Raw genomic sequence first — 24,596 nt, forward strand, 5'->3', positions numbered from 1 at the left:
TGGTTTGGTGGGCACGCGGTGGCCAGCCACGGTCAACCCACCGCACCGTGTTTTGTTATGCATGGGTTACCTGTATGGAATATGTGCATCCTGAGCAACCAAAAGTCAACCATAATATGAGCAATCATTAAGCAAAACTGAACAAAAGTGGACACGGTGAGACTAGGTTTCATCTCCTAAAAACCTCTCACCTCCCCAGGTGGATGCAAGGTGGTACAGAGGACGACTAACTGGAGCGTTTGAGACAAGTGGGAAGTGGCTTCTAAAAGCCCACTTTCAGCTGCTGACGGCATTCAATCAAGGACAAACATGACGTTATGGGAGCTGGAGGGAGAATATTTCTATCCTAGAAGAAAATGTGTCTATGGGTCATTCACTCTACTCAGAGACACCACAAATTTTTCTTACTAAACTAAAGGGGTCTTTCTGCTCTTACATTCAAACGTAAGAGTAGCAGCAATGGTGCAGTCAAACACCTCTCCCTAAATCCATGCACGGATCACATGGATTGGGCTGCAGGATTGGACCCTACAGAGGATTGTACAATAAAGTCACCAACACACAAGCTGGTCTGGTTTCATAGGAGCATTATTTAATCAAGCACAGGACATACACGGTGTTCTTTGGGTGGCATGGTAACTTATGTTGGATCTGGGAGATTTTTGTAGGACTGGGTCTTATAAGATACTACAACACTGGAGGTTACAAGAGGCATGAGGAGCAAAACTGTCCAGCCTGCTTATGCAGCATACCTCAACAAGGTATTTGTAAACATGAATCAAACAGTGCATGCTTGATTAGCACCTTAATAACACCACTGAGTTACTGGAGGCCTCTAGAAATTGGACTGGTAAGATATATTGTTGTAATCTTCACTTTCTGTGAGCAAGGGTTGTATCTCTGAAGAGGTTCCTCTTCTTTTCTTCCAGCAGGACAGAATGAGCCCCGTGAGCACAGCAGTAACTACGCCTCCAATCACAGCTGCTCCAACCAGCCAAGCCCAGATCTGACGGGCTTGCTCAAGGTAGGGTATTAAAAACTCCTGGAAAGAATCAAGTGCTGGAAAAAGAAGAAAAAAAAGAAAAAAAAAGAGAAGAGAGAAAAGAAAAGTCCTTTTACATGATGCAATGTACTGTCAGTTTATACAAGTTGTACAACAGGTAATACTGGAAGGCTGAGTGAAAGAAGAGACTACATTGGTAAAGACTGTCTGAAGGTCATAAATAGTTTTAACAAATCTCTTCAGTCCTTATAGTCTGTTTCTCAACCTTCGTATTAAACGCAGGAATAGAGTTCACTGTCCCCAGCGCTCTTTATGGCTTTGTCAAAACTGTAAGACCCAAGAAGTCTGACAGAGTGTGGCCAAAGGGCCTGCTAGCTCAGCATCCTGTTGGCAACAATAACTGAAGCAGAGCGCTAGGAAGAGTTTAACGACAGGGCAAGCTTATTAGGGTCCTTTCACAAATTACTTACCCAGCCTCCAACAATTGGCAGCTCAGGGACTTCCTGAACCAGCTGTGGTGTCGTTGTGTATAATACTTATTGGAGGATTATCTTTTTCCCCTTCCATCAGTTTTTCTAGCTGCTCTTTGAACTTTTATCTCAACTTCTTGCAGCAAGGAGATCCTTGTCTTAACTACATATTGGGTGAAAAAAAAAAAAGCTTCCTTTCACTAATTTTGAACCTGCCACTGGCTCGTTTCGTTTGATAATTCTTGTGTGGGGAAAGGCAGTAGACTATTATCTGTTCACTCACAAGAAATCCTTAAAGAAAGAATTAGAGCCCTCTTTCTTTGGTGAACACAGGGCAGTTTCTCAGTGGTTAGATAATCAGCTGCCTTCTTGCTTCGTGCTATGAATGTGTGTCTGTCTATCTGCTTTTCTCACTATGACTTGATGAGTTACGAAAACCCTGCCATACAGGGCTCCCACTCCATGTCAGGTTGGAAAGTGACCTCTTCCCAATGCACCTAACAACTTGTTGGCTTGAATTTGAGAAGTGGGAATACCTGTCCCCTTGGGCCAAGGAGGATTGGGAAGCCTCATCTCCCAATTACTAGCTATAATTACTATTATTATCTGTAATTACTAGATATTAAGGGGGGCAAAAAATGCCTCTTTGGGTAGCTTCTTTGGGATACCCTATGGTGGTTTATTTTTTAATAGTTTTCTTGCATCTGGGCTGATTTAGATGTAGTCAGCCGTATTTAGGGTGATATACCCCCTCAAAAGCTATAAATGTCTTCCTGCCATCTTGCATTTTCACTGGTGCCCGTGAAAGTAATTCCATATGTCTTCTTGGATCACGGTGCTTCTGAGCCTTATGCTGTTATGTGCACTGTGCTCTGAAAAGACGCGTTTTGCTCACATCACCTTTAAGGTGAAGCTATCCTTAGCGCTTGATGCCTGAATCACTTTCTTTTTTTCTTTTTCAACTTAGGCTGAATTTAGACTGAATGTGTTTTGTCTTTCCCTACAACTCAGCTTCACTTTGGGGAATGTTTGGTTGCTATTTCTCTGGTCCTTGTTTTCCAGTTAATCCAACTTCGTATTCTGAGATTGTATTTGCAAGAGTCTGCATGTTCAGCCTTCTGCTTCTGACCTCATTAGACATATAAATGCTATGTAACACTAAGAATTACAAAAAAAATTAGGTTCTTGATGTTTCAGAGTGAACTCCACAAACCTCTGGGTATGAGGTACATTATCTCTTTAATCCTTCATTTCTCATCTGTCAAATGAGGACAGTACCATTCACCGAATCCTTTGTGTTGTGAATATAAATTGATATTTCTGCAGGACTCAGCTGCTATAGTGATCGGCACCAAAGAAAAGTGTTAGAGGAAACATCTTCAGGATAGCATTTTAAAAGCGCGCAATAAATCATATGTTAGGCTACACACTGCTTCAATGAGAAAAAGAAAATCAAAACTATAAAGGATTGGACATCTGGTTCTTAATGAATGCTGTCTATGCTGTGCAGTGAATGAGGCGGGGGTCTGGGGAAAAAATAGTATGCAATTGAAGAGAATGCATGCATGTGGATGTGGAGGGTGAATTACGGCTATATAGACAACTAATGCTGGCATTTCTTAACTTTGTGTGCTTGACTGTAACTCCAATGCTTTTTAACTCAACTCTTTTATGTTTACATTGCAAACATGTCTAAATTAGAAGCGATCTGGCTATTTAAACTGGAGTATGCATATGCTAAAAGAAAATCCATACATAACAGGAACTTGATACTGTTTTAATGTTATGGAAAAAGAGCATTATCACAAAGTTCTCCTCCTTGAGGAATTTATCTGGGATATGAGGGTTTTCTAAGTGACATCTTAAATTCACACTTTGTCCTTGAACCATCTCCTCCATCAATATTAGTTGGAGGTCTGCGCTATCTTCTCCCTGGTAAAACATAGCATGACTTGGAGAAGATGCGATATCACATTTCACAAGGGGCCCTTTCAGAAGGGATTAATCTATTTTATTATATCCTGATAATCAGTTGAACATGCCCTTCTCTTCCTTTCAGCCTCCGTTTGTACAGTTTCTGTAATTAGCTCAGAGCCAAAAGCCACCTCCTGGCATCTACTGGCTGTTTCTTTTTGCTGCACAAAAGGTGTTTGGCATCGCTGTCATAAAGTTGTCATGGCAACTCCTGGGTGTCAGAGGATGGAGCACCCCAGGACACCCTATAATCTGTTAACCTGTGACTGTAACACAACAGTAAACTATGACTGGACTGGCTGCCCAGCCAAAATCACGCAAACTGGGATTTCAGTATTCCATTACCACAATTCTTTAATATCTGACTGTGCAAGGCCCAAAAGTGCAGCAGCTGTGTTTGCTGATGACTACCTGGGAAAAGTGTCGAGGGAGTGGTGGTGGGGGGGACAACAATAGCTGCTTTGTGGGAGACGTCAGCCAATGCCAATTCCATTCCTTTTATATCAGTGCTTGGAGTCAAATGATAATCCTCCCTGGAAGCTGCCATGATCATCGATTAAAACTGCCCTTTCAGTCAATAGGTTCATGACAAAGCAAGAGGAAGCCAGGTCGGGCTGGTGCTTGATATCTACCCTCCCATTAGTGACTAATACCAGCAATATCTCCTCATCTCGGACTTTCTGGTAGGAAAACAGCAGTGATTAACCTCAGACACGGTTTTAGCATTCAACTCTTGGCATACTCTTTCTTCTCAACGAGAGTGTTAGCTCTGGCTAACAGCAACAAGTAATTTCTTACTCTTAATAATACACCAGATAGTTCTTTTTTAATGTAATTTAAAAATTCCAAGTAGTCCATTTTGCATGGATGTCATTGGGAGGGTAGGAGACCACAACAGTGTAGTTTTAAGGTAAAACAATGTGTGTCTCCTATATTTAGGGTAATAATGTGGACTTCCCATGATGATGGAAGAAACATGCTACGGGAAATCTATTAATGGACATCCTGAGATCTTCCTTTTGTGGTAACATCAAACTACATTATTAATATAATGGATCCCAAGGATGAAAAAAACCCACCTTAGTATTAAAAAAAAAATATTGAGAGAATATTTATATATTTTAGATATTCCTTCTGTGTAAAGTAGAGGATGACAAAGTCTTTCCAGGGTTAATTCCTCAAATTAGAAATCAAAACTCTGGCCAGGCAAGAAATAAACAAAAAAATTTTCTATCATTTATTATCAATTTATTACCTTTATTGCCATATGCCCTACCAATATGTTGGCAGTCTTGCTATTCCATTTTACATGCTTTTCTACTGATAACTTGGGTAGTTAATGGGTTCAAGATTTTAAAGCAAACCCTGAGGCAGCAAAAACACATCTTAATATGTTAAGCTTGAAAAATTTTTCTCATCCTGGTGAGCAAGTTCTTTCTTATTGTTTTCCGCCATTTCTCGTGTGTGTATGGTTCTCTGATTGTGTCCTTCTAGGTGGTCAAAGGAAATAGAGACTTCCACAATCAAAAACCAGGAAGATGAACCGGGAGGGCTTCAAGTTATTGACTCCCTCAGTCTGTTTTAAGGCGGGATCACTCGTCTTTGCAGTGATGCAAAGTTCACAGCTCCTACTAACTTAATCAGGGTCTCCTCATTATTACAGCTTGGAAAGTCTAGTGGGAGGTGTCCCTGCCCAGGGCAGGGGGTTGGAACTAGATGATCTTTCAGGCTCCTTCCAACCCGAACCGTGCTGTGATTCTGTCTTTGGACTGCAAGGGATGCCGTGCGATGGGTGGCAGTGGGCTGTTCATGGCAGAGCTGCAGTACCTGTTGATGTCCCTGGTGACAAGTGATAGGACGAGGGGAAACGGGTTCAAGTTACGTCAGGGGAGGTTTAGATTAGATATTAGGAAACATTTTTTCACTGAAAGGGTTACTAAACATTGGAATAGGCTGCCCAGGGAGGTGGTGGATTCACCATCCCTGGAGGTGTTTAAAAGAAGGGAAGATGGGGCACTTAGGGACATGGTTTAGAAGTGGCTTTTGTCAGGGTAGGCTAAAGGTTGGACTCAATGATCTTAAAGGTCCCTTCCAACCTCAGCAATTCTATGATTCTATGATTCTATGTACGCCCGAGACACTCCCTGTCAGTTCTGCCTCCAGCCCAAGGCGGGTAAATCAGGAAACTATGACCCACCCTTCATCATGTGGCTGCCTAGAAACAGTGAGAATCAGACCATTTCTGCACGGCTAGTAACAGCTTCTGAAGTCATTTTTCAGTGCTGAAGTTGATCAGAGCGTCGCCGCCTGTTGCTCCTGCAGAGTAACATTGCTGTGGAGCCCTGCTCACCCAACGGCAATGATGGCACATCCGCAGAGCGGATTACTGGCAAAAATTGGTTATATTGGATTATTGAGAGGAGATAAGTCAAATATTCCTTGATATATTTATAGAGCAATACCGTTTACTTTTTGTTTGGCAACCTCAGTTAACACTTGCGCTTCATAACTGCGCTTTCACAGTTTGCTGATAAAAATTTCTCTAAAAAGAGGTGAGATCTAGCTATAGGATACCTGGTATTAGCACACTATATGCTACCAGGGTGTTAATAACTCACGAAAAGATAGCTTCCTACCCCTAAATGGCTCCCATGCAAAAGAAAATAAAAAACCCCTGTTTTTAAAATCCATATTTCTGTTCCTTCATTAAGCATCATTATGTAACCACCAAAATACCTGCTCGTACTCTTCTTTCTGAGCAATGTATTTTTGCATCCTGTTTTCTTTTGGTTCTTTCCTCCTGTTTCAATTAACCTTAATCTACACCTCCTTATCTCTGCCTGAAGAAAACCCAGGGACCAAAATGCTCTCTTCTCGTCTTTTATTTAATCCATAAATGTAAACCACTTTCCAAGGTAGTATTGTCACCTTTAATTGCTTTCTATTGTCCCAGCATCCACGTTTTATTGTGCACGTCACTGTTTTATTGCGGGCTCTTGCACGCCTAACTTCTCCCTTTCACGTCGTGCCCAACAGTGTGTGCTCCTGAGTCTGGAAACCCAGCGGAGTCTCTCTGTGGTGGCACTGTATTTGCCAGCTGCCACATTTTCTTCTCGCCTGATGTGATTTTGCAACCAAATTGCTGAAGAGCTGGAAATAGAAATGAGCTGCAGTGGGACTCTGGATCTCAGCTTCCCTCCTGTAACACATCCGTGGGCAACCTGGCATTCTACGTTGCAATCACAACGCTCTTATCCCTTGCTTTGCCCCGAGTGTCAAATATTCTTAGTTGAGATGTCCAAAAATTGCAACTGACAGTTAGATTCCTAGGTTTATAATTGGGTAGCTGCCTGCTTTTCCAAAAAAAAAAATGTGAATCACCCAGCTACACATATAGTGGTCATCAAATTGTTCCCACTGAGAGAGGGAGCTTTTCTGGGGAAAAGTCAGGGCTGTGTCTACGGATTTATCTGTTCCTATTTCTGGAAGAAAAAAATAGAAAAGGCTTAGTCCAGGCCCTCAAATGTAAGTGCTTGGAATAGCTCTTGCCATAGAAAATTGTTTTGACAGCTATTGCTAGGTGGTGCCGTTAGTCTTCCAAATCTTTTTTATTGATGCTAACAGATGTTCATTTTCAGTAAGCCGCGCGGGTTGCGGTAGTTTTACAGTTCATGGTTCTCCTGTCAAGGAAAGCTGGGTGTCTGCTCCGGTTTCTGCTCGGATCAGCTCCCCAGTCACTAGACTCTGACATGTGTCTTTGATTCCTGAGGGATGGATTTCCATGCACGCTGCTTGTGACCACTTCTGCTTTAGGGCTGTCATATGTATAAAAATAAATGAAGCTGCAATTAAAATAACCACATACTGTCACACACTGATTTGCTTTTCAGCGGAAAGCAGGGCTCCAGGCATCAGCTTTTCCTCCGGGAAACAGCAACAATACAATTTAGCATTAAAATGCCATTTTGTCACTGGATTCTTTCCAAGATTTTTTTCTTGTAACCAGCCTCATCATGCTCTGTGTAGCCCCGCTTCATCTCTACCAAGCCTCTAGTGCTGTAACTCAGAACTGGGGCCCTTGCTGCCTTCCTCCAGCTGCTTCCTTCAAAAGCAAACAAGACCTGGCTTGTGTGCTCATCCCTCGCTCTGTCCTGTCCTCTTCCTCTGCCTTTCCTTGTCCTCCTCATTTGGAAGATCTTCAGAAATGCTACCTCTTCTCCGCCACTCAGATCTTCACTGCTCTGATTTTCTTTTTTCCCTTTGTAACTTTTTCCTATTTGTCTAGTAACTCCTGGCTGCCAGTCACAGACTTTCTCTTCTCCCTTGAGTACATGGGAACTCTGAAGGTGGATCGTTGGGCTACCCTGCTAACTCCTATGTTCCTCTGAACAGGAATCCGGCATTCCTATCTGGAGAAAAGTATGGGTTTAAACACTGGAATACTGAGAAAAATCGGTATCTGCATTTTGAGATCCCAGCCATTTTCCATTTATAACTAGTTCTTCCCTTCTGATAAGAAATAGCTTAAGCTCTCTTCTTCTCAGTGAGATTAACAAGGGGTTGAGCGACATCTGAGGATTATCTGGGCTTTCTAAACAAGGTTGAATTTCAGTCTTTGTGTTGATCTTTCAAAATAATTAAGGAACTGCTTTCTTTACCTCTGTGTTAAGAGCATGGGCAGAATTTAATAAGCACAACCTGGTCAGCTAATTTCGTTATTTGCCCCGTTGGAGGGCTGGAAGCAGAAGAGCGCAGAGGGGTCCCACCTGTGGGGAGGAGCGGACAGGACAGGTGACCCCAAACTGACCAACAGGGTATTCCATCCCATCTGCCCCACGCTCCGTATAGGAGCTGAGGTATCAAAGGCTCAGCTCTCTTCCTTCAATGGCTGGCATCTGAGGAGGACCCTGTCTGTTCATCTGCCTTTGATCCTGATCCGTGTGTTCCTGACTCCAGCTCTGGAACCCAGTTCCTGCCCATCGCTGAGTCCAGTCTGGGACTTCCCCAGTGCCTGCTGGTGACATCATCCTGGGAGCTTAATACGGTTTTGTGTATACTGTATCTCTTTCATTATTTTCCTTTTTATTTTATTCTTAATATTTTATTAAAGTAGTTTCTTCTAAACTTGTAAATCTCTCTTTATCTCTCCCCCTCCTCCCCGTGCACGAGAGGCTGGGGGGGAGCATCTGTCGCCGGCCATTGGCCAATTTGGGCAAAACCACGACAACCTCAAAGATCATCTAGTACCAACCCTGCTGCTGTGGGCAGGGACACCTCCCACTGGATCAGATTGCTCAAAGCCCCATCCAGCCTGGGATAAGGATACCTGTATTATGACATTGTATGACAATAAGGAAATGGCAATATGTACGCAAACAATAAGGAAACCAGTACCACTCAAGCAAAACTATGAGGTCCACTACTCTGGGCACAAGACCTGACCTACCTGAGGTTCCCCAGCAGCGACAGCCCCAAGAGCCTCTGTACTCCCTGTACCTGAGGATGGCCAAGAGGCCCAAGCCAAAACTACCTCTGAACAGCAATGCAAGTCAAAACCACCACTAAACAGTGCAAAATTCATTTGATTAAGTGAAATGAGCATTATGAATGATTCAGTTGCATTCTGTATGAATAACCATAGGGCAAGCACAAAGTCAAGGGACTGTGCTGCACAGACCTTGTGTTGGCCTTTGGTACCAAGGTGAATTTTACTCTGGATATTTAAGAGATAGGATTACATTTGTAAACCAGAAAGACAGCTTTGCATCTGCCCTCCTTTAAACTATATCCAGAAATCAGAAAATCCCACTCTTTCCCATTTGTGTTGCACTGTAACAGCTGAGCTGGGCAAACGGCAGTTTAGAAATCCAGCACTTTTTCCCACCAGTTCTGATCATGAGCTGACCATTTGGGTCAGATTCTGCTCTTAATCGGCTAGGATAGATAGCATTGATGTCAGTGATTTATTTTTGGTTGGAACTTTTTTTGTGGTATCATGTTGACTCTCCATCAGACCAGAAATGTGAAAACAAGCAGGTACAATTTGGGCCTATATTCAGGGAAAAATCTGGAATAGAAGGATTTTTTAATATCTTCTCATTTTACAGACCTATTCCAGGTCATAGGCAACAAATTTGACATTTATCCAAAATAGTAGCATTACCTGGTTCTTGCAGATATTCATAGTCATATCCCAGCTCTCTTGAAGGTTTAAAAAATTCTCCATTTCTGTAAAGGGGGATAAAGGGGACCATATAATTTTCTCGATTGTGCCCAATGGGTGCATTGGCTGCTGGGTAAACTTCTAGCATGGGCCTGTGTCTTCTTAACCATCGCTCAAAAATGCTGTAGAAGAAAAAGCATGTAAATTATGGTGGAGATTGGCAGAAATTTTCTTTTTGAAGATTAGAAAAAAGTGTTGATGCTTTTATTTTTGTGAACCCTGGGGACAGAGTGGCATGCAATGACTTGTGTTTGTGTGCGTGTAAAGCTTTCCAAATCATTTGGGGTTAGCTACTTCAGTGCTGAGTTCCTATGCAAGCCTACTAAAAGCAAAGGCCTGCAGTGCTACAAAGAGGCTGAATATGCTTTTAAATTCCATAAATGCCATTCACCGTCTCGCTGTGACCTGACTGCAATTTCTGTTCAGTAATTCACAAGATTGTGAAGGATAGAGAGAAAAGGATTAAAGACCTCAGTCCTTTCTCCTCACCCTCAGAAACATTTATGGCTGGTTTTGGGTGGTCTCGTTGCCAGCTGCTCAGTCCTGTTCCCCTTCGTCTATTTTATCTCCACTGTTACCAAGGGTTTTCATGCCTGCATTACAGTATGGCTGCACCATGGTCGGTTTGACATCACCAAGGAAGTGGAAACATCTGAGGAAGAAGGGATAAGCTACAGGAGTCCAGAAACTTGATAAAGCAGGTCAGCTGTCAGGAAAGAATCTTTCTCCAACCATAGCTTCTTCACTGACCTCGGTGTCTGCACAGTTGTTTCACATATTCTCACTCCTGTCTCTCAGCTGCTGTTGCACAACCTTTTTTTACCCTTTCTTAGCTATGTTATCCCAGAGGCGCTACCACTGTCGCTGATGGACTCAGCTTTGGCCAGCGGTGGTTCCGTCTTGCAGCCGGCTGGCATAGGCTCTATCGAATATAGGGGCAGATTCTGGCATCTTGTCACAGAAGCCACCCCTGCAGCCCCTTCACTACCAAAACCTTGCCATGTACACCCAATACAAGCTGTTACCAGCACCTCTGACCTCAGCTGCTCCTTTACATTTTTCTCTGCAAAATTTCCCCCATTAGCTGCCTGTCAGCGCAGGGCTGTATGTCTGTTCTTCAACTTGGAGCAGAAAGCTCAAAGGCTGCAGTATGGGAAGAGTTTGTTTCGACTTTTTCAAGTCATCTACTGGATGTGTTTGGACAACAAAATTAAAAACGCCCCAAAACATTCTCAGTTCTCTTCCCTCTGTGTCTGGGCTTTGTCTGCTTATCTCTTCACTTCGCTTCAAACCTCAGATCCTGTCCCTGCTCCCCTGCTCTTTACACGGTGACTTTGGCTTGTCAGCAGACACCTGGATGTGCCAGGTTGAAGTAGAGGAGGTGAGAAGATGCTACAAGGACAGCAGATGCAGGTGTCTTGTACGTGAAGAAAGAGGACCCCATGCTTGATTAGAAGATATTGGTAGGAGGGGATCAGCGTCTCAGGGAATCTCAGGGAGTGATTGCTGAATTCATTTATATGAATATATGAGGGATGGAAATGGTCTGAAGAGACCTGTAGATTTTACTTGAATTGAGATCTTGGCTCAATAGTTGCAGCTCCCTGACACTGGCTGCTAGCTGGAGGACACCGAGTTCCTCCTGTACCCCCTTGTAATTAATAACCAGCTGCTCAGGGAATCGAGTTATCTCAGAAACACAGACTCTACATGCAAGTGCTTGGCAGAATCAGGATCTCTGCAAAGCATCCAGGGATTCTGACGGTAGAATTTTACCTCCTGTCTTTGGGCAGAAATATTGTGAAACACTCTGCTTACCCCACAAAACTGAAGACCTCTCACACTCATCAAAACAGAGGTAGGGCCAAAAGCTTGGTTCTTTTTTTAGGATCAAAAGATGTAATAGATGAAAATATCACTATGTTCATACACCTTGTCAACTCTTAACAATGCAGGTATTAATCTTGATTAAAATCTTCATTTCTGGCTCTCATCTTCAGTTAATTTCATCAGCCCTGTCTAGAAAACCCCTTGTCAGAATAATAATATTCAGCTGAAGTTTTCAGATGGATAAATTTAAACAATGATATCAAAGTTTCAGTTGCAGTTATCACAAGAAAGTTTGAACAGGAACTCTGTCATCACTCTTGGCTCTGGAAGGCAGAGGTGCTCAAGAGAGCTGGTTGATATTCAAAGACCACTTCCTCCATGCTCAGGATCGGTGCATCCCTAAGAGAAAGAAATCAGCCAAGGGATGCAGGAGACCTGCATGGTTGAGCAGGGAGCTTCTGAGAAAGCTCAAGTGGAAGAAGGAAGTCTACAATAAGTGGAAGAAGGGACTGACCCCTTGGGAGGATTACAAGAATGCTGCCAGAGCATGCAGGGATGAAACAAGGAAAGCCAAGGCCGCCTTGGAATTAAACCTGGCCAGGGATGTCAAGCTCAACAGGAAGGGCTTCTACAAGTGTATTGGAAACAAAAGGAAGACCAGAGAAGTTGTGGCCCACTGTTGAATGAGACAGGAGCCATGGGGACAGCAGATGCGGAGAAGGCGGAGTTACTGAATGGCTTCTTTGCTTCGGTCTTTACTGCTCGGCCCAGCCCTCAGGAGTCCCAGGCATTGGGGGAAGTAATGGGGAAAGAAGAAAACTTCCCTTGGGTTGAGGAGGATCGAGTGAGGGATCAATTAGATCAATTAGATATTCACAAGTCCATGGGCCCCGATGGGATGCACCCGAGAGTGCTGAGGGAGCTGGTGGAAGTCACTGCTGGGCCACTCTCCATCATCTTTGAAAGGTCCTGGAGAACAGGCGAGGTGCCTGCGGACTGGAGGAAAGCCAACGTCACTCCAGTCTTCAAAAAGGGCAAGAAGGAGGAGCCGGGGAACTACAGGCCGGTCAGCCTCACCTCTATCCCTGGAAAGATGATGGAACAGCTCGTTCTGGGCGTCATCTCAAGGCATGTGGAGGAAAAGAAAGCTATCAGAAGTACTCAACATGGATTCACCAAGGGGAAATCATGGCTGACTAATCTGATAGCCTTCTTTGATGGCATGAGTGGATGGATAGATGAGAGGAGGGCAGTAGATGTGGTCTACCTTGACTTCAGCGAGGCGTTCGACAAGGTCTCCCACAGCATCCTCATAGGGAAGCTTAGGAAGAGTGGGCTAGATGAATGGATAGTAAGGTGGATAGATAACTGGTTGAAAGACAGAGCTCAGAGGGTCGTGATTAGGGGCACAGAGTCTAGTTGGTGACAAGTGGTGTTCCCCAGGGGTCAGTACTGGGCCCAGTTCTCTTCAATATATTCATCAATGACCTGGACGAGGGGACAGAGTGCACCCTCAGCAAGTTCGCTGATGACACAAAGCTGGGGGGGTGTCTGACACACCGGAAGGCTGTGCCACCATCCAGAGAGACCTGGACAGGCTGGAGATCTGGGCAGAGAGGAACCTTATGAAATTCAATAAGGGCAAGTGTAGGGTGCAGCACCTGGGGAGGAATAACCCCCTGCACCAGGACAGGTTGGGGCTGACCTGCTGGAGAGCAGCTCAGTGGAAAGCGACCTGTGAGTCCTGGGGGACAACGGGATGACCATGAGCCAGCAACGTGCCCTTGTGGCCAAAAAGGCCAATGGCATCCTGGGGTGCATCAAGAAGAGTGTGGCCAGCAGGTGGAGGGAGGTCATCCTCCCCCTCCACTCTGCCTCGGTGAGGCCGCATCTGCAGTACTGTGTCCAGTTCTGGGCTCCCCGGTTCCAGAAGGACAGGGAACTGCTGGAGAGGGTACAGCAAAGGGCTACCAAGATGATGAGGGGACTGGAACAGCTCTCTTAGGAAGAAAGGCTGAGGGATTTGGGTCTCTTCAGTCTGGAAAAAAGATGACTGAGGGGGGATCTTATCAACACTTATAAATACTTCAAGGGTGGGTGTCAGGAGGACGGGGCCAGGCTCTTTTCAGTGGTGCCCGGGGACAGGACAAGAGGTAACGGGCACAAACTTGAGCATAGGAAGTTCCATCTCAACATGAGGAGGAACTTCTTTGCTGTGAGGGTGACAGAGCACTGGAATGGGCTGCCCAGAGAGGTGGTGGAGTCTCCGTCTCTGGAGACATTCGAAACCCGCCTGGACGTGTTCCTGTGCCACCTGCTCTGGGTGGCCCTGCTCTGGCAGGGGGTTGGATGGGATGATCTCCAGAGGTCCCTTCCAACCCTATGATTCTGTGATTCTGTGATCAGACTACACCTTTGGAAAGCCGCATAGAGAAATCCAGTAATCATTAAAAAAGGCATAGAATATAAAGGAAACCAGGGCATTGCTATAGCTTGTGGTGGAGGGGTGGGTGGGGATGAGTAGGGATGTGAGTTGTAGTCCAATCCTTTGCCTGCCTGGCTTTTACTCCTGCCTTAGGCAAGGCACCCTGACTATCAGTGCCTTGCTTCCCTAGGAGTTGTAGGTGGGAGTTAAGACAGCTATTCGATGGAGTACAGGACTGTCTGAGTTTTAGAAAACATGGAGCAGCCACATTCTGAAAATCCATAGGGCTGATGAGCACGTGGTTGAGAACTGGAACTGAAACAGCTTCCTATGACATGCCCTGAAATGCAGCATCCTCTCTGGATGACTTAAGTGTTGCAGTTTTATAAGTAGTTTCAAGAAGAATCCTTAGGCCAGTAATCTTTCAAACAGAATGCAAATGCAAAGCATTTCCATGGAAATGAACATATGTACTTTTGGATTCTTTCATTTGCAGTGTGTTTCCCACATTAGCTATCGAGCTTTTCTTAGCAGTAGCAGGAGCATTGAATTGTCTGCCCTTGCAGCTGATCTTTAGATTTAGACGCAATCGTACGCCTCTAATTACTGATATGATGTGTTGTGCTGATGCATAAGATATGTTGCACAATTCATTGCGTTGTTTATGAACAGTTCTCTCCTTTAGCCAGCATAAAATCACATAATCTTTACTGAAATCTCTTTCATCTAACATATCTGTACACCACTGTAGAAATCTCAGAAACATCCGTTAGGGTTTAAGAGTCACAGCATCCATTACTCCCTCTAGAATAGCTGGCCATGTGCATTTATCTTGGCTTTTTTTTTTTTTTTTGGACACTTTGAAAGATTAGATATTCTGCTTGCTAGTAAAGCAATTGGGTGCATTTATTCTTTCCACTTAAAGGCTTGTTCCGAGCTTGTTCAGTAAGATGGGCTCACAATACTCATTTTTCCTTGGCAAGATAATGCATGATGCTCTGTATTTTCATGAGGATCTTCATGTTTTTCTTCTTTTGCCTGAGAAAACTGACAGATTTAATATATCAGTAGTATTTTTTACATCCTCATCTGCTTGTGTTTCTCCTTTTAATAAGGAGGCACTGCCATTTCCCTGCCTTGCTCATATTTTATGACCAAAGCTATGAAAGAAGGAACCTTATCGTTGCCTTTCGAGAAAGGTTTCCCAGCTGAGTGGAAAAAGAAACCTCCCAGTTTCATCCAGTTGGAGACAAAATCCTTGGAGAGAGTATGACTTAAGCTATATCTCTGCTGTGAAGTACAAACAGTTATTGGGCAGCACAAGCCATTTCATATCAGAGAGTTACCTTTTATGACTGCCCAACTTGAGGCTGTTAACTCTCTTCATACATTTTTAAGGAAAACTGAAATCCCGAAGTAACCTATGGCTTTTGCTGTCAGCCAGGTAGTGACATTGACGCAGAGCTCCTATCCCTGGGGACTTGTCTTTAATGAAAAGTATTCAGGCCCCCAAAAAGTATAACTGGAGAAAATAATCATACTGTCTTTTCTTTCAGAGTACTGGGACCACTGAATTATTCATTGTGGGATACTTTTTTCCTCAAATAACATTTCTTCTCAATCTGTGGCTACATTTAAGGAAGTTAACTTCAAACGCGCTCCCCTTCGTGCAGTGCTATCCTTTCCTGTAGGCAAAGAGAACACATCTGAACAGCTACGATGGATCATCTGACAGTTCTTTCATGTGCCTTGGTCTACAGAAAGAGTTGCTTTGTCCAGTAGTGGGCACGTGGTGTCTGTGACAGAGAGAAATCAGTACTTCTGTCATCGGATGTTGATCCACTTACTGTTGATAGAAGTTTTTCTTTTCTTCTCTTAAAGAAGGGAAGGCTGTTCCCTTAAAAAAGATATGTTTTAAGTTATTTCCTTTTAGTATCTTGGAAATATATATTTGTTTTCTATGCTTTGCTCAGTAGCTGCAAACTTGGAAGAGCTTAGGGCTGCAGAATTAGAGCTACATGCAGAGAGACAAAATGCTGATGCAAATAGCTGGTCCCTTCACGAAATGACAAAGTACCTGGTAGAAAAGCCGGGTTTGTGGCAGAGCTGCAAACCCGAACTCCCTAGAATTGTTGGTTATCTTGGCAAACCACTGCTATTATGTTCTCTTCATGTGAACTTCTACGTCCTCTCCTGGCCCTGAAAGCCTAAGAAAGCAGCGCTATGAATTAAATGATGTCTGAAGGGCCATTTTATTCTACTTTTTCTCCCTTTCTTGAAATAAGGAGACTAAAGGTAAAAAAAAAGGCAGCTAAAGAGTCACATCAGGGCTCTGTGATATCAAATCTCCATATTTCTTCTGTGCAAAAAGCCCTACTGGTCAGAAGTTCGGTGTGAGAGGAATCTGCCTGAGTCCCACAGCAGCCTGGTTGCTGACTTTCCTACTCAGCATTTAGATAAAGAGGGCAAGCAGATAATTATTTATTTGTATAGGTAGGAGTGGTATTTTCCAGACACGGAGACTTTTTTAGCATTGCAATCCCAGCTAGACTGGTGTAATCTGGGAGATGTTGGCAGTGCTGAGGAGAGCAGATGGGATGCGAGTGTGCTGGGGAAGACAAGGCGGGATAAAGGAGAGAAGAGAAGAGCTAATCAAAAGTCATTGGGAATTTTATTCAGGGAATGGAAATGACGAGGACCCAGTCTGGGATCTAGCAGGCATAAACTGTAAATCCTCCAGTGTGATGGCTCTTACCTAGAAGGGTCGTGGGCACTCAGGACTTACGAAATAAAAATTTAAAATATGGAAATCAACTAACTGAAATGGAGATCAGTCTTCTGCTAGCCCTAATGCCCTTTGTATGTCTTCAGCAGCAAGCAGAAGTGACTTGGAAGAGGGAACTTTTATTTAAAGGCCTTGGACAGATTAAAGAGTAATTCTACCCAGATAAAAGCAAAGACGGTTTCTGTCTGGAAGGCATCTTCCTTCGCTTGAAGAAATCAAAGCACCCAAATTTCGTGTCCCAAATAAGAGGCTAAGGAACCAAAAGGGACAGAAGATTCAATGATTTGAATATTTAAAGATGCCACGTCTCACATTTAGAACTCAAAGAAGCTCTACCTCTCTATATTGAACTTCCAAAGTAGAAAATATTTGGCAGTGGATGTGTTATTAAAGTTAATATTGAAAGTCTTAGAATGACTAGATTATGATAATCAACATTCCATGCAAAGATTATTTTTGTGGTAAGAAACAGTATTTTAACATCGTAGAATGGGTTGAATATAGACGAATTTAGACTAAAATAAGGCTCAATGCTTATATTTAGACATTGCAAAAACTGATCTAAATTCACTCTCTTTTAAACTCTCTGGTTCAGTCAGAAGCCACATGCTTGATGCAGAAATAGCTAAGGGACGTTATCTGGCCAGAAGGATTCCCAAAGAGTCAAGAAGACAGAGAATATTCTTCCTGCATATTGGAGAAATTTTAGAAAGTGTTAGAGGCCCTGTTATACTTTAGAGAAAATAGGCACAGAGTAAAAATGACTTGTCGAAGTTCACCCCAGACGTGCTGCAGTGGCGTGGGGTGCCAACTATAGGGACACTTTGTGCCTACCGGACTATGATACCTCTTTGAGTCAGATTATACCATTGCAAAGCATGGACTCTCAATTTCCTTTAAGTTTTGTTTTGTTTTTTTTTCTCTATATCCCTATATAGATCTCTCTAACTGTTAATGAGCTTAATACTTGTGCGTACCAGCACTGATAGGTCTAAAGAGCTGGTATGTGGTAAAAAGTAATAAAGACTCCCACCCGGTACGTTGGTATTTTGGTAGTTTAAATTTTCATTCACGGGAAATATACTTTGCTTTTGCAAAGAGTTTTAGTGTGGTAAGGTGCTTTTACAGAGAAAATTAAAGCCATCTATAAAAGACATGGATCTATCACTTCCATTTAATTGCATATAAATAGAGCTGAATATTTTCCTTGTTCTGCTCCATACGTACCAGATTATACAAAGTGAAATGAAATGTGCCTTAGTGGAAAATTAATTTGAAAAAAACTCAAACCAACAAAACCCTTGGTTTAAAGAGTGGAGGGAAAAATAAGATTGATTTGAGGATGATTAAAAAAAGGCCACCAATATATATTACTGAATTCATATTATTCTATGAATAATATATGCAATGGGATTATAGCTAATGGAAGGATGAGTCAAGAAATAAATGGGTTTATGTTGCCAGTGGGAAATATCAAGCAGAGCATAAAAGCACTGCTGTGTATAGGCTGGATAACTTCATACTGTTCCAGATAGTGTTGTGTGCTTTGAAAAAAGATGCTGCTCACAGGAAAGAAATCTTAAAACCTAGGAAAAGTAGAGTAGAACAATGAGAGTAGGCATTTTCTTTATCATTTTGAAAAGTGTCTCTCCTGAGAGCTGTTTCCCAACAGTGTGCCTCCACAGTCATGATCAGAGCTACGCTTGACCAATTGCAGTGTAGGAGGAGAAACCAGACTGTAAATATCTGTTATTAAAGATTTCCTTGTATTGAGCTACCACAGAGACACTGACACGCAGTGTAAATCCAACTGGCCCTTCAGGAAGATTTTCTAGGACAAGTTTAATCTGGTGTGTTTTACTCGGCAGTTAAGGACAGCTGGAGAAAGGGGAAGGGGGAGGAAGAGGGTTCCGTATCTCTATATGAATTCCTCTGCCATGCAACCAGGAACACGTGTGTCACTGCAGGTGTCCCCCAGTGGAAGGACTACAGTCCCCGTATGGTGATGGTTCACGGTCTCTCTAGGTCTGTACCAATACGGAGGACACAGTCCTGCCTTCCTCCTGCCTTCTTGTCCTTCTTGTCCATTGGCATGATGGCCAGTATCAGCACAAGGGAGGAACAGAGGTGAACACCTCTGGGTAGCACGAGTTGGTGAGCAGGACTGTTTCTTCTTCTTCATCTATGTGCCGAGTTAAGCTGACTTAAAGCAACTGTGAAACTGTGCCCTTTGTTTCTCTGTAGCCCGATAATCCATGCCTCAGCTAAACCTGCGCACAGACAGTACTAACAGTTCAGCTGCTGAATGGCAACTCTGTGAGCCACTGATAACTTAAACACGTTCAAATAGGAAGCCATGTCACTAGATGTGTAGATTTGACACAGATGTTCATTCCCCATCTGCAGTTGTGAGACTGAGGCTGGATCAGGCTGACTATGGCAGAAGGAAGGCAGAATACTGTTGCTTAGAGCTCATTTATACAATTTATTTCAGTATCATGAGATCTGGCATTCTGTAAAAGAAATCTGGCAAGCAACATATATTTGCGTTTGGAAAGAAAGGGAAAAGGAAACAAATTGAGGAAAGCTGAAATGCCAGTCCAAGGACTGTGATTACACAGTAGTCATCACTTTAAAAGTTGGCACTAGCCAGCTGGTATTACAAAGTCACCCCAGGTAATTCCCATCCCAGGCATTTGGGAGAAACATCAGTGCTTCAGTCCTGGAAGAGACTCTAATGCTGAGGTTGTAAAGTCAAGGCAGTGTACTGTTTGCCAATGTATGCAGTTATATTGCAGTGTCATTTTTTTTCTTTTTACTTTAAGTTGGCTAAAGACACTACAGGGACTCTCAGGCAGGTTGTAAACAAATTGCACTGGTCGTAATGCAAGTGTCTGTTTAAAAATTAAGATGCTGCCCTCAATTATTGTGAGAAACCCATCCAAGGCCTCCGAGACTACATTTCCCCCGCTGTTGGGTCACTGCCCTGGGTTACAGCACTCACTCTTGTGTCCAGTCCCAGATGCTGGTGCACATCCAGGCTTCCACCATTGCTTCCAAGCTGCAGCATGCAGCAAGCAGCCCTGGGTGCAATGCCTCTTCCACAAACCCTGGCAGCACCACTGTCAAGTTACGTCTATGCCAGTCCCTGGACCAGCTACTGGAGAGACCTGTTTGTGGTGCGTGTGTGTGTGTGTGTGTGAGCCTGTGGGTGAGGCAACTGGGAGCCCAGGGGATTCGGGGGCTGCCACTGGGTAGACTGGGTATCTAAGGCCAGTTATGCAGGGATCTAGACTGTATGTATGTATGTACAGACGTGCATATATTTTCCCATAACAGGCTTTCAACCTGGTCCGCCAAAGAGGGCAAGAGGACGAGGTTATTTGCGCTGTTGGAATTTGTGTGAGTGCTGTAATTCTTGTTTTGATCTGTGTAGCTGGTCAAGCACATATGCATATATGCATATTTATAGATATAACTGTTGTGTGTATGTGGTCCTATTGGGAATACACGCTCAGTCTCACTAATGGTTGGACCCAAGACCGTGGAGCTGTGGTAGCCATACCACTATTGGGCTACTAGATTTGTCAGTCTCTAAGACTTGAACACACAGACTTATACAAAACAGACAAGAAAAGGTGTTTTAGCCCAGGGGAGCTGTTCCCTCATATAATGTTGTGCCTCTGATTTTTTTCTTGGAGCATATATTCCCATGTATGAAAAAAAGTTGGTGGCTTTCTGCAATGGAGTGACTGCACCAGTGGACAAGGGGAGAGCTACGGATATCATCTATCTGGACTTCTACAAGGCCTTTGACACGGTCCCCCACAACATCCTTCTCCCTAAGTTGGAGAGATACAGATTTGATGGGTGGACTGTTCAGTGGATAAGCAACTGGCTGGATGGTCGCATCCAGAGGGTGGTGGTCAATGGCTCGATGTCCAGATGGAGAGGGGTGACAAGTGGTGTCCCTCAGGGATCCGTACTAGGACCGGTGCTGTTCAACATCTTCATCAATGACATAGACAGTGGGATCAAGTGCACCCTCAGCAGGTTTGCCAACGACACTAAGCTGAGTGGTGCGGTCGATGTGCCAGAGGGACGGGATGTCATCCAGAGGGACCTGGATGAGCTAGAGAGGTGGGCCTCTGTGAACTTCATGAAGTTCAACAGGGCCAAGTGCAAGGTCCTGCACTTGGGTCGGGACAATCTTCGTTATCAATACAGGCTGGGGGATGATGTGATAGAGAGCAGCCTGGTGGAAAAGGACTCGGGGGTCCTGGTGGATGAAAAGCTGGACATGAGCCAACAATGTGTGCTTGCAGCCCAGAAAGCCAATCGCATCCTGGGCTGCATCAAAAGAAGCGTGGCCAGCAGATCCAGAGAGGGGATTCTGCCCCTCTACTCCGATCTGATGAGACCCCACCTGGAGTGCTGTGTCCAGCTCTGGAGTCTTCAGCACAAGAAGGACATGGACCCATTGGAGCGGGTCCAGAGGAGGCCAAGAAGATGATCTGAGGGCTGGAGCACCTATGCTATGAGGACAGGCTGAGAGAGTTGGGGATGTTCATCCTGGAGAAGAGAAGGCTCCGGGGAGACCTTAGAGCCCCTTCCAGTATCTGAAGGGGCTACAGGAAAGCTGGGGAGGGGCTGTTTGCAAGGGCATGTAGCGACAGGACGAGGGGCAATGGTTTAAACTAGAGCAGGGCAGGTTTAGATGAGACATTAGGAAGAAGTTCTTTACACTGAGGGTGGTGAGACACTGTCCCAGGTTGCCCAGAGAGGTGGTGGAGGCCCCATCCCTTAAGACACTCAAGGCCAGGCTGGATGAGGCTCTGAGCAGCCTGATCTAGTTGAAGATGTCCCTGCTCACTACAGGGGGGTTGGACTATATGACCTTTAAAGGTCCCTTCCAACCCAACACATTCTATGATTCTATGATTTTATGTGGGTCGATTATATGTCTTTGAAATATGAATATTCATTTTCAGGAAGGGTCTGGCCTGCTTTGTTGTTTCCCTTTACTTGACCTTCTGAACAAAAAGGTTGTTCATTTTTGTGGGCCACAGCAGACTAGACCACCCACAACACTGAGGGACAATGTGCAGATGACATCAAACCCCTAATTATTCAGCCATTGGCTGCAGGTTGCCTCCTAAAGGACCGTTCTCTGGATGAGCTATAATAATGTGCACCGTGCTGACGCCTTCCCACACATTACAAAGTACCACCAGACCTGGGGAGTCACGTGGTGCCTGAGGATCTTGGCACTGCTCTGCTTCACCGTCCCACTACAAGCATCTGTACTTCCTTCCATCTCCTTTGTTCTCATTTATGGCACTGCACAAACTGGGTGCTTGGAAAGTGTCAGATAAATGAAACAAGAGGGAGGGACATGGCATAGATATAGTCCCACACAACCAATCCCTGCTAAGAGACAACCAATAACACCTTCTTTGCCCATGTACTACTTTGTTGAAAGCTTCAAGGTTACTGCAGCTGCTGGGGTTATGAGATATTTTTAATATTCCTTCTACCAATGTGATTTAGAGCAGTTTTCCCCCCTTATCTTTAAAATGCTCTCAATACCTCTCTAGGATTAGCGGAAGAGAAAGGGTTTTCAGCCTTTTTAGCTGAAGTTTATACAGACTGCTAACAAAAGTTTACAGGAAACTTTTATATTGTGTAGAAAAAGAAATAAAAATAAAGAAACCTAACAGGGCAGGAACCTAAATTCTGAGACCCAACATAAAAGACGGATTTGGTGGTTCTCAGAGTGATGCTGAGGGTTTTTGTGGGGAAGGGGACAGTTTCAGCTAAATTTATGTCAAAAAATTTAAATATCCATAGCCATTTGGAGAAGAGGCAGTTGGATCTCTCACTGCTACTCAGCATGCTTATTTGGGTGCAGAGGGTTACGCAGCTTCCAGTCCCCGATACAAAACTCATGGAGTGCTCTAAGCGTTTCTCTTCTAGAATAAAAAAGGCGGCAGCTCCTCCAACCTCTCTTGTGGAAGAACGCTCCTCAAGCACCTGAGTGCTGCAGAGGATTCAGACAAAACGATCCTGAGCAGAGGCCACTGGTGGTGTGTAGGACAAAGTACCACTCCTCTTTCGGAAAGAGCTGCTGACATCCTGCGTTTCTATTCCTCCTTTGCTGTGCCGATTTCCATAAACCACACTGCAAAATGCCTGACTCCTCGCAGGAAACCCATGCAGCTGCTTGGGGCTTTGACTCCATTGTGTATAAGTCCGGGGCACGGCTCCCGTACCACAAATCCCCACCTGCTGGGCAGCCCTGTAACCCACCTTCCCAGTCAATGGACCTCACAGAAACATTCTTGTTTTCTGCCTTCTCGGAAAATTGGGTAGGATGAACCGACAAGTGCTGAGCCAGGCTTATGTTTGATCGGTTGCCGGTGGATTACAACATAAAGAGCTTTATTCCTACTGGAGAAGGAGATAATGGGTAAGCTGAGCATGACGCACCCCTCATGACACTGAGGGTGGGAGCTGAGTGTTGGAAATTGTGTAGGAATCTGTGCAGAGGAATGTCAATATTCTCTAGAGTAGGACTAGGTAGGGACTCATTGTAACCCAGTTAATGACAAAGCAAGCTAACTCTTGCGGAAGCTTGTTCTGCACCTCTGCTGGAAAGAAATGGTGAGTTGAGGTGAGGCTTAGCTAGGCTGAGATTCAATCAGATATCTGATCTAAACTCTATCACTTTTCTTAGTCGAGCCAGCCTCTGCTTTACACCAATGAAAGCCAGCAACGACTCTTCCTAGGTGCAGGAGAGAATCATAGAATCTTCATGGTTGGAAAGGACCTTTGAGATCATCGAGTCCAACCATACACACACACAAAAAAAAAACCCCCAAAAAACCAAAACCCAACAACCTACAATCTCTGCCACTAGAGCATGCCCTGAAGTGCTGAAACTAGATATTTCTTAAACACCTCTGGGGATGGTGACTCAACCCCCTCCCTGGGCAGGCCGTTCCGGTGCCTGACCACTCTTGCAGTAAAGTAATTCTTCCTAATATCTAACCTAAACCTCCCCTGCCGCAGCTTCAGCCCATTTCCTCTAGTCATGTCGTTATTCACCTGGGAGAAGAGGCCAACACCCACCTCTCTCCACCCTCCTTCCAGGTAGTTGTAGAGGACAATGAGGTCTCCCCTCAGCCTCCTCTTCTCCAAGCTAAACATGCCCAGCTCCCTCAGCCTCTCCTCATATGCCCTGGTCTCCAGACCCCTCACCAGCCTGGTAGCTCTCCTCTTGACACGCTCCAGCACCTCAATGTCCCTCTTGTACAGAGGGGCCCAGAACTGAACACAGCACTCGAGGTGAGGCCTCACCAGTGCCGAGTACAGAGGCACCATCACTTCCCTGCTCCTGCTGGCCACGCTGTTCCTGATACAAGCCAGAATGCTGTTGACCTTTTTGGCCAACAGAAAAAGAATTTCTTGTTCCTTAAAATAGCTGTCATTATGTGTGTTGTTTCACCCCTTGCTGTCAAACCAGGGCAATTTTTGGCTAGAAATATTTGTTTCTCACTGAGATTTAGATCTCCAATGCTGTCCAGTGCTGTAAAACCCATGATGGTGTGTCCCATGTGCTTTGTAAATACGGAAATATGAATGCAACCATGTGTTGCATGGGAAAAAAAAAGTTAACATTTGCTGGAGCGTATATCCTTTGTTAACGTTCTCAGATTCATCTTTGCCACGGTCTGCAGCTAACAGAAACACATCACTTGAAGTAAGAGATAGTACAAATGCCAGCTGCTCCAAAGTTTAATAACTAGTTTCCCCTGAAGAGCAAGATAACAAGCAGATTAAAATGGACTGCTGTGGAGGTAGCTGGACTCTCTATGTAACCAACT

General features: G+C 44.3%; 1 protein-coding gene across 1 annotated transcript in view; it reads right to left on the minus strand.

Moving 5' to 3' along the window:
• Positions 1–835: 835 nt before the first annotated feature.
• The window catches only part of TYR (tyrosinase), a 56,991-nt gene continuing 33,230 nt past the window's right edge, over positions 836–24,596 (minus strand). The window contains exons 4-5 of the mRNA XM_054188165.1: positions 9,611–9,792; positions 836–1,059 (exon numbers count right to left, since the gene is read on the minus strand). Coding sequence (XP_054044140.1) covers positions 836–1,059; positions 9,611–9,792 — 406 coding nt within the window. The remainder of the gene's footprint in view (positions 1,060–9,610; positions 9,793–24,596) is intronic.

This window comes from Rissa tridactyla, chromosome 1 (genome assembly GCF_028500815.1).
Source record: "Rissa tridactyla isolate bRisTri1 chromosome 1, bRisTri1.patW.cur.20221130, whole genome shotgun sequence".
Classification (NCBI taxonomy): Eukaryota; Metazoa; Chordata; class Aves; order Charadriiformes; family Laridae; genus Rissa; species Rissa tridactyla.